Source organism: Hevea brasiliensis, chromosome 5 (genome assembly GCF_030052815.1).
Source record: "Hevea brasiliensis isolate MT/VB/25A 57/8 chromosome 5, ASM3005281v1, whole genome shotgun sequence".
NCBI lineage: Eukaryota > Viridiplantae > Streptophyta > Magnoliopsida > Malpighiales > Euphorbiaceae > Hevea > Hevea brasiliensis.
Window position 1 is genome coordinate 113467908 of NC_079497.1, and position 10856 is coordinate 113478763.

The 10856-nt window shown below is 27.3% G+C and overlaps 1 protein-coding gene across 4 annotated transcripts; it reads right to left on the bottom strand.

The window, feature by feature from the left end:
* Positions 1 to 3832: 3832 nt before the first annotated feature.
* On the bottom strand, positions 3833 to 7535 carry LOC110650777 (uncharacterized). 4 transcript variants are annotated; one of them, XR_009148996.1, is made up of 6 exons: positions 7278 to 7483; positions 5837 to 5995; positions 4803 to 4943; positions 4286 to 4318; positions 4130 to 4196; positions 3833 to 4045 (listed from the first exon to the last, which is right to left on the bottom strand). XR_009148996.1 is itself a non-coding variant. In XM_058147475.1 (6 exons), exons 2-6 carry the CDS (start codon positions 5961 to 5963, stop codon positions 3992 to 3994), a joined length of 369 nt encoding a protein of 122 aa, XP_058003458.1. In that variant the 5' UTR covers positions 5964 to 5995; positions 7278 to 7479; the 3' UTR covers positions 3833 to 3991. The 4 variants fall into 4 exon arrangements, 2 of the variants coding, with proteins under 2 accessions (XP_058003458.1, XP_058003459.1); XM_058147475.1 differs by having other exon boundaries at positions 4856 to 4943; positions 7278 to 7479; XR_009148995.1 differs by lacking the exon at positions 4286 to 4318 and having other exon boundaries at positions 7278 to 7479.
* Between the last annotated feature and the right edge of the window lie 3321 nt (positions 7536 to 10856).

The following is a 10856-nucleotide window of genomic DNA, read 5'->3' on the forward strand; positions in this document are numbered from 1 at the left end:
GGATCGGTAAATGATTTGAGAGATCGGCTGAGTTTCAAGGGATGCGTAGGACTTATCATTGATTCACGTCTTTGCGAGGAGAGGTCGGAAATGTGACCGCCTACCAAAGAGGGATCGGAAACGTGATTAGCTACTCCGAGGAAACTTAGCACCGGGGATCGGTTTCAAAGTATTTTGGGGATCGGCCAAAATATGGTGTCGACAATATGAAAACATACAGTAAATTATTTAGTAAACAATAATGATACATAAAATTGGACAATTTTAAATCAACTTACATTTCATTCAATACAAATTACAAACATCTAAATAAATCCTTAAACCATCTACCCATTACTTCCAAGCTACTATCTACAAACAAACCACAACCATCCACCTACACATGCACTATCTATCAACCAAACCCAAAAAAAAAAAAAAAAAAAACATTATATCCTTCCCTTCCCTTCCCTTATACCCAGTAAGGGTGTTAGTCTAACAGAACTTTCTCCAACACAATACAACAAATTAAAAAGAAGCACACAAACTTCCATTTCCTTTCACTTACTTTGGCAGCTTTAACTTCTTCATCATGTCTTTCTATCCTTTTTAAAAGACTAGATATAATTTGTGATGCTCTAGATGAGAATGGTTGATCATACCATTGGGAAAACCCATAATGTTCAGCAATCTACAAAATAACCACTATCACAAACTATTATCCAAACAAATAAGACATTAACAAAACCAAAAATCTTCAATGCAAACAAACTTACTCCATAATTTTTACACCCATGAAACTACCTTTCAAGATTTTGGCCAGTCCATGAGGTGCGCATTTCTGTCTCTAGGTTATATATGCATCTTTGAACACCAACTCCTTCAATGCTTCGAGAAATCCCCTTATTACCGTGTGAAATCCCCTTACTCATTCGCGACATCTCTTCACTGATATTGGCTCTATTGGTATTTAGAAAATGTTAGGGTTTCCTTTTTTGTCAATAAAGAACGAAGATGGAAGGAAGTTTTAATGGGTTAATAGAACTAGCTTGTTGAATCGCCGATGATAAGGAAGGAGAGAGAGTGAGTGTTTTGTCTACCTGAAAGAGAAAGAGAATTTTTCTTTAATAAAAAACCAGCTTGTCATATACACATCAGCATCATGCTTAAGAGATCATCGAAAAATGGTAAAGGATTTTTGTAGAGCTAAATTAAAATTGAAGAATTTTTTTGATACAAATTGAAGTTTAAGAACATTACTGAAATAACCATCAAAGTTCAAGGATGGCAGGTGAAATTTACCCTTAATATTCACAACTAATCAACTATGACAACTCTTTAGTTAGACGTAGGTCAGTGTAAGAAATTAAAATCATGTTAATTTTTATTTAAGAAATAAAACTATAATATTATGTATATGCACTTAATATAATATAATATATTATTAAATATTACATTATCATATAAAATTATGATATACTCAAAATAAAAATTACATTTATAAAATATAATTATTTTTAATTTAAATTTAATTTTTACTAAAAAATAACATTAATTTTTTATATAAAAAATAATTTAAAAATATTATATAATAAATACATAAAAATTATTATCAACTATTTTATTCATATTAAGTTATTAAATAAAGCAAAACTTCATTACGTAGTTTTGGTAGTTATCATGCGACTCAAAACATGACGTCATCTACCTCTCTTCCTCTTTCTCTCTAAATTTTAAAATTTTAAAATACTAAACTCTAAATTTAACACTAATAAGTTTCCAAATTCAATCTAACTTATCTTGAACTCGATAGGGAAGTCCTTGCTTGACTCCGAACTCTTATGAGGCAGGGACCAGGGAGTAATCCCGGCCCTCAACCTGACTCATTGTCATTCCAAACCAAAATTAGATTTATGCTTTCGTGAATTATGATTATTTTTTTACTTAATATTGTCCACTTATTCCTTAAAAATTAAAATTTTCATAAATTAAGTATAAATCGTAATACTATTAAGTTTTATTAAGAGCCATAAAATTAGATTAAGTGTGTATATAACACACATATTTAATCATAAATATGTGTCTTCATGATTATTTTCCTACTTAATATTATCCACTTATTCCATATAAACATTAAATTATTCATATATTAAATTTGAATCATGATAATATTGAGTTTAATTAAAAGTCATGAAATCAAACAAAGTGTGTGTATATATATTATATAATATATATTTTAATTTTCAATTATATAATCCTTAATTATATATATACACACTACTTTAAAATTATATAATTAGTAACTAACTAACTAACTATATATATATAAAATTAAAATTTTCTTTCATTATAATTTTTATATAATTAAAGTTCCAACTAACATTTGAGTGAACTAATATTATATTTAAAGTTACAATTAATCACTAAGAGAAAATAAAAAAATAAAGAAACATTTAAAAAAAAAAGTAAATTAAAAGAAATATAAAATGCAAAAAAAAAAAAAAAAAACCTAATAAAGGAACTAGGAATCAAACCCAGGCCCGGTAGAGAAATACGTTGCACACTATATTGTTCAATTATTTACAATGTTGTGTATGTATAAAGGGTAATTACACGTAATAATTTAATTTTATGAATATTTTTATAAAATTATTAAATTTTAATTTATTTTATAAAATTTATTAAATTTTAATTTAATTTTATAAAAATTACTATAATAGAAAATTAAACCAATAGACCATAGCTGTGTATTGATCAATTATTTACAATTATTATCTATAAACATGTTTATTGGCAAGAGTGCCACGTTGGAAACTTTAGGGGTTAGCTTCTCTATTGGAAACTTTACCGGTTAGCTTCTCTATAAGAAGGGAATTCCTTCTCTAATTTATGAGACTTTAATTAAATTTTTAATTCATATAAATTTCCCTAGTGATTTATTTAGTATTTAAAAGTTTTTTTAAAATTTGACTTGTTTATGTTTTAAATGAGCTGAGTTTAAATTTAGCTTATTTATTTTTTAAATGAGAAGAACTCAAACTTAGGATGAAGTAAACTCGAGTTTAATATATTTCAAATAAGCTGAGCTTAAGTTATTATATTAAAGCTCAAATCAAACTTAAAAAAAAAAAATAATGTATCAAGCTTGAGCCATTTAAAGTTCGGCTCAACTAAATTATATCCGTAGGTTGTGGAGTTTTGACTGTTCATAAATTTATATTGTGTTATTTCTTAATAATTATTAGGTGACAATAGTTGAGAGAAAGTGTTGGGAAGACTTATCTCACATGATATATATATATATATATATATATATATATATATATATATATAGTAATATTAAAGCAGCTAGTAAATAATTTAATTATTTATATAAGTCTGTTTAAAATAATTACAAGTTTAATAATTTACCTAGTGATCTCTCCAAATCTGTGTCTCATAATCTTATTAATCATGCCAGTAAAAGTGTTGTCTCTTAGATGGAATCAAAATATCCTCGCTTTTTTAATGATAAATGACTGACTGTTCTAATAACCAGCCACTTTCTTGCCCAACACTGCAAACTTTCTTACTCTCCATGACATGCCGATCCATGATAGCCTCGTTTCAGTTTAGTGCAGAAGGAGCAGCTCAGCACTAACTTGATGCTTTTGGGATTTATATAAAGGATTGATTTGTGTTCATTTTGCATATTTTACTTTAAAAATTATAAATTATATATATATAATTAGATCGGGTTCCCCAACACCCTATTCGCCCCATCATTAATTAGGGTCGGGGTCGGGTCAGGTCGGAAAAATTATCCCTATAGGCAATCAAGCACTCTCCGAGCATTATCACTGAAAAAAACCACCATCCAGAACTTCAAAAGTTCAGTTTAATATAGGGCTGTCAGTAAATCACAACTGTGAAAAAACTAAAATACATAAACTTTACATTTCAACACTTGTTCAGAGAATCAATTATATACCATGCAACCAATTTTGCACAAACAACCGTGCATTACAACAATCTAGTCATAAAGGGCTTCTTCATGCCATATGTCAACTAAAAAGTCCACCATCTCCTGCACATTCAACCAAATAAAAAAGCACATCAACATTATCCCGCTAGTGATAACGGACACGGAAACCGTTCCAAGGAAACTTACAGCTAAGGGTATTGGCTGTTGAAAAGGTTCAGAGGAGCAAAGCAGATCCTCGTATGTTGTGGTCCAGCTGCAAAACAAGATTCCATTGTTACTTCTTGTCGGAACAAAAGATGATAAAATGGTATACAGTTGACACGTGGGCTATAAGCCTCCCACCGTTTCCGAACACACAAACTCTCGAGAGATTCCCTTCAATAGAAAGAAAAAGGGATATATAAACAAAGTTACTTTAAACCAAAAACACCATGTTACTCCTACAAATATTAACAATTCACATATTAGCCCAAAAAACAAGTTTATAAAGGTGGTAAAAACCATTGTTATGCACCTCTTCCTAATGTTCCCAATACATCAGAGGAAAATTTCTTCAACTAATGTGCCCATTCCCTCCAACTAACAAAAGGGTTGCCTAAGAATGACATGATCAGGAGAATCATAATACAAATGCATAAACATGCATATTTAAGGCATGCTTCAAGCACTGCCACCCAATCCCTACTAAACACTAATTTATGATGATTAACTAGAAAACATAAGGCATGCTTCAAGATTCCCATTTGTTCATCTGCTATTTACTTGTACTACAATACAGAGGACAAAAAAAAACGTAAAGGAAATTAAACAAGCCAATTCTGACAATAAAGAAAAAGAAAGTCTCAGCCAGAGGACCTACAGAAAACAATACATCATGCATGGGCCAATGCAGAATTAGAAAGTAATAGAAACCTCATAATTGGCTCTCTAGGCATTCTCTGTGACTTTTGAGACAGATCACCCGTCCACTGTTTTCGTTTCTCATGCCAAGCTACCTCAGCTGCATCATAACGTCATCCCCATTATCTCAAAGAACATTCGTGCAAAGAGTTTTAGACAACAGTTAGTATCAAAAAGAACAAAAAGGGAAGTCTTTTTAGCAATCTCATCTTTGGGACAATGATTTTCACACGGCAAGGGGAAAAAAACTGTAACTCAATTAAACATAAATTGACTTCCTTTATGTTATGCTGGAAGGTTCAAGTCTCATATTTAATCGTCATTTTGATTTATCCACACCTCAACCATGACCAAACAGTGATAACAGTTAAAAGAAGTATAATGCCATACAACCTTATGACATTGGTTTCAATTACCAAAATTTGTTCAAGGTAAAAAAACATAAAAGTTTTCAACTCTAGCATCAAAAAATTTGCCAAAGGAAAATCATACTTGCAATAAACAATTAAAAGTATCAGCAGTAAAGCCTTTACTTTCTTTCCTGAAAATATTTAGATCCCTGATTCGTCTTTGAGTGCCCATTATTTATCAAACTTTAGGTGCTAATTACAGTAAAAATGACAATTAATTAAACTGTATGTAATAAGGATTCAGGATTTAGCTACAACAGCCAAGGTACCAATTATTTTATAATGCTACTGTTACAAAACCTTAGTTTTGCTAAAATTTATGAGGAATAACACTTCATCAATTAATTATACACACTCCAACAATCATTGGGCATAGAAGCTCAACTTGGTGAACGTTTGACCAAATGCAAGAAATTTCTTTGTAAACTAAATTTATAGAATGGTTTGCTCTCCTTAAAAGTATTATTAACATATGATTAGTAGTGATATGGGCATGTGACAATGGTGTGGACAGCAGCATTTTGGATTTCATAACATAGAAAAGCCTCCTTCAGACAATGAAAAGCTACTTGAAGAGACATACCATGGTTAACAAACGCATCTTTCTCGGCAGAATTCTCTTTGCTGGAGTTACTTGAACCTCTCAAATGGCCATTTTCATGGGAATGTGAATTGCTGTTATTGATTTCCATTGTTTCCACACTGGACATCGTGGACAACCATCGCCATTTTAGCTACTATACTGCAATAAAATATAGCATCAGAACATGTGAGATTCATATAAAAACTTCACAGGTCAAACATTACTGTATGCTTAAATGACAAAGCAGGAAATACACGCATTTAATGAAATCAGATGAACCATAATTTTAAACAAAAGCTAACAATTGGAATTTGACCAAAATTTTGTCCTTGAAGACCACAGATTATGGGCTTACAATCTGAAAAATCCTGAGTGTTGCACACAATTTTAATTGTATATCATACCTTTAATTTTATCAATTTAGTTTATAAGTTCCTAGTTTTGTTCTAATTGTATCCAAAGGGTCTAAGGGATGTGCATGGACAAAGCTTGTTGATTTTGAAGAAATAAATCCATTCTGCGTCCTAAAAGCAGCCAAACAGTAGTGGTTTGCAGAATTCTCTTCTCCAATGAAGTTGCTTAAAATGCTTTTGAAATTCATTTTTTGCATATATATATATGTTGGTGGCATTAATGATTTAGAAGGAGCCCGCCCCACATCATCCAAGACAATAATTTTTATTCACATCTAGAGTGCACCTCAACTCCACATCAACATGGACGTACAATCTAAGTACATTGGATATAATTGAAACAAAATCAATAACTAGAAACCAAATACATAATTAAAAGCATCTAATACAATTTAAAAAAAAGTGCTAAGTTCAAGATTTAGTCCCTAAAATGATCTCAAGCATCTGTAGTAGCTAAAACAAACACACACTTCACTTTTAAACACCCGCATAGGTTTCTCAGGGTAATCTGGAGTTGTAACTGCAAGTCCCCACAAGTTATACGCCTATACCTTATTTTCCTCCAGTCAAGGATCTCAACATCAATAACTCTACTATGAAATTCAATGCTATAATCTACTTACACAAAGTAACAGATTGAAGCCAATTAACTTTCAACCTATAACCTCACCACATGATCCAAACAGAGCATTGATATATATATATATATATATATATATATATATATATATATATAAAATAAGAGTCCACCAATTAAGTTCAACCAATTAATGGAACGACTAACTTATCAAATCAAACAATGACAATAAGCAACTCAAAATTCACTCACCCCGAGAACAACCATTAACATCAAAATACAACTACACAAGCAAACTCAATACATAACTTGTTAAAGGAAAAACCGAGAGGAACCCATTACAATTCAGATAATTAGCATTGATTGCAAAGATCAAAGCAAGAAAATCTAACTAAACAACAAGAACCCATATTGAATTTTTGACCAGAGAAAAGCGAGAAAGAAAGGGTACCTCCGTTTCAACCGTGAAGCGTCAGGACAAGTGCCAAGGAAGGCTCTGAAAATGAGGTTTTCACCGAAAGAGAGCACTCACTTATGCCGTTGGCTTACTCTATAGCTATCTCTTGCGTCATAGGAAGATTCCAGAATTTGGCGAGAAAGAAGTGCGAGAATTAAAGAGAATCCTCAGGCGGTCAAATCTATGCGCCAAACCAGTTGGATCAATGTGGCTCTATTTTACTTGATTGATTAGGATACTATCCGACCATAGACTAGGATTTGAGTAAAGATGCCTTAGATACTTATCTTTACAAGATACTTATAAATCGTTCAAACTAATTTAACGACGTCTAAAATTAAATTTAATTATAATATTTTTTAACTCATAAATTAAAATAAATAAATTGAAGAGACTAATATTTTATTTTAATTATAAGTTTTTTTATTAATTTTTAAAATTTTATTATAAATCTTATTTAATATTTTTTTAAGCATTACAATAATAAATATATTCATAAATTACTTTTTACTATATTTATCACTCACTTATAAATATTTTAATTAAATATATAATTATTTAAAATTTTAAATAGATTCTAAACACCTTATTAGTGAAGGAATTGCATTTAAAAAAAAATAATTGCATTTTAAAAAAATAATCATTAATATGATTTTAAGAAAAAAAAACTGATAAAAATTTCCTGAATTTAGTTTTTTTTTCTGAATTTTGATTAAATTTTCTAATTTTATTGATTCTGTTATTAAAGTTTAATATTAATAATAAATATTAATAGGTAAATATATTATAATAATAACTAATAATTGAAAAATCTTAATAAAATGGTCAATAGAAGACCTGTAATGAGTATAAATTAGCAATTCAAAGCATAGTAAAAAAGAAAATAGAATTTTTATAATCAAGTTTAGAAAAGGCCTTGAAATAAATTGGAAAGGGCGTCAGACTTCAGAAGCTTAGGATTTAGGGCAGTCTGGCCTTCTGGGTCTTTCAATGCGCATGATGTGAGGCCAGCATTTCCTGGGAGTAAGGCCTTTTGTATAAAATACTTACAAAATGGACCTCAAATTTTCAATTTTTATAAATAATCATAGTGACTCTTTTATATATACTAAATTTTTGTAATACATATATTGCACGTTATTACACTTATATATAAATTTTTTATTTAATTTTTTATATAATTTTTTTAAATTTTTATATATATTATAATATTATTATAGTATTATAATATTATAGTTAATTACTTAAATTAAAATATTAATTCTTATATCATTTTAATTAATTATATGAATAAAAATATTTATTAATTTAAAAATTATTTATTTTTTATTCAATTATATTTTTATGAAAGTTATATCCTTTATTATTAATATACAATATTAATTTAATAATAAACTTAAATATAATATAATAATAAAATTTAATAATATAAAAAGATAAAAATGTTTAAAAAATAAATAAATTAAAAATAAATGTAAATTAGCCTATTGAATCAAATTTGTTCAAACTATGTTATTTTATTTTTTTTAAGAAGTTTGATTTATATATTTTTTATTTTAATTTTTCATAATTTAAAATAATGTTGACTAGCATAATGAGGTTGTATGGTTAGATTAATGTGAAAAGAAATTATTTATAAAATCAAAAAATAAAATAATTTTTAAAATGAATTTTTATTAGTATCATATATTATCATTATAAAATTTTTATCTTTCATTATCTTGAAATTTTATATTGTCATATTATTTAATATAAATAATATTAAAATTTATTTAATATATTAATTATTTAATATATTTAATAAGTATTTTTATTTTTAAATTAAATATTATATTATACATGTTATAAATACATTATTAATTAAAATATAAATATATATTTTTAATTATTTCATTATTATATATTATATTAAAATACACAATAATTTTACTGTTCTTAAAGAACAGTAAAAAGACCTAATTTAATTATTTATTTATTTTTTCTCATAAAATGTCCTTTTTTATTGTGCCAATTTTCTACATTGTTCTTTTAATCCATTCTACACTCTTTTTTCATCATTATTATTGAATAAGAGCATTCTTCTTCTGCTTTTATTAGAAAGCAAGCGCTGGGTAAAAAAAAAAAAAAAAAAAAAAAAACCTCTCTTCCATCATCAACTACTTTTATTAGAAAGCAAGTGTTGAAAAAAAAAAAAAAAAAGCTTTCTTTCATTATCAAAGCTCCCATTAAGATATTTTTCCTCGCTTTTTTTTAGCTTTCTTTATTTATCATCAAATAAATTAATGATTCATTATTTATATTTTAATTTATCTCTCATTTAAAATAGAATTCAAATTTTTTTAAGATGATTGATTATTAATTTCTTAGTTATTTAAATGTCCCTTAATTAGTTTTACCTTTCTTTTGCATTGGGATTTATTGAAAAATCATTTTAATGTCCAAATTGAGATTGAGATATTTCTAATATGTGTTTGATGAGATTTTAAAGAGTCAATAATTTTATTATTATTTAAAATAATAAAAAATTATTTCATCATTCACTTTAAACTGATCTTTGAAATCGCGCCTACTTAGCTAATCAATGTATTTTAATTTTTGGTATTAATATATTTAAATCGTTATCAATATATTATAAATAAATATAAATTATTATAGAAGATAATAATAATCGTAAGAATTACTTCAATTCATAGTCATAGATTGCGATTAAAATTTAAAAGTTCAAAAAAAAAGTTATTTCGGATTGATTGCTGTACATATATAAATTATGAAAATTTAAAATCTTAAGAATATAGTAGTTTTACATGTGAAAAAAAATTTGTCAATTTTAAGGACATAGCAGTAGATAAGAAGAAGTTCGGAATTTAAGTTCAACTAAGTTGAATAATATTATATGCTTGATATTATAATATAGATAATTAGACTTTGTTGATATTATAAAAGAGTTTTATGTGCAGAAAATGCCTACAAAAACACCTATATCAAATGAAACCTTGTCAAGTTGTTAAATGGTATTTAAGCCCTTATCCTCTTATCTTTATTGGCTAAATTTACACTTTTGATTTACAATTTTGCTGGAATTTACTTTTCAAGAATTATTGCAATGGCATATAATATGCTCCTATCTTCTCACTTTATTTTATTGTAACCTTTTATAATTAATATTATATATGATATAATATTATAACACATCTAATATCATATTTGTTCTCAATTGTCTATTAATTTTATTCATTATATTAAAAAGCTCAAACGAGCCTGAAAGCAATCTCATCAACCTTATTTTGCAGGATTAGAAAAGAAATATTAACTCTTTTTTGCTAACAAATCTAATGACTGCCTAATTATATATAATATATATATGTCACCTCATTTCACCTTCATTTTATACAAATTAGGCAGCATAATGTTACTAAATCAATATGTATTTATGTATATACTTATATAGGTCATTTTGTTTGTATATTAAAAACGACTTAAGGCCTGTATAATAGATAAACCTTAACAAAGCAGACATTTCGCTAATTTTGTCAATATCATTATATGGCATCAATATATATAAGATATGTTTGT

Coding starts and splice junctions, on each gene's coding strand:
- LOC110650777 (XM_058147475.1), bottom strand. CDS start 5,963: ATGTCCAGTGTGGAAACAATGGAAATCAATAACAGCAATTCACATTCC. Junction 4,197..4,285: donor AGTTTGTGTGTTCGGAAACG/GTGGGAGGCTTA, acceptor CTTGTTTTGCAG/CTGGACCACAACATACGAGG. Junction 4,046..4,129: donor AACAGCCAATACCCTTAGCT/GTAAGTTTCCTT, acceptor TTGAATGTGCAG/GAGATGGTGGACTTTTTAGT.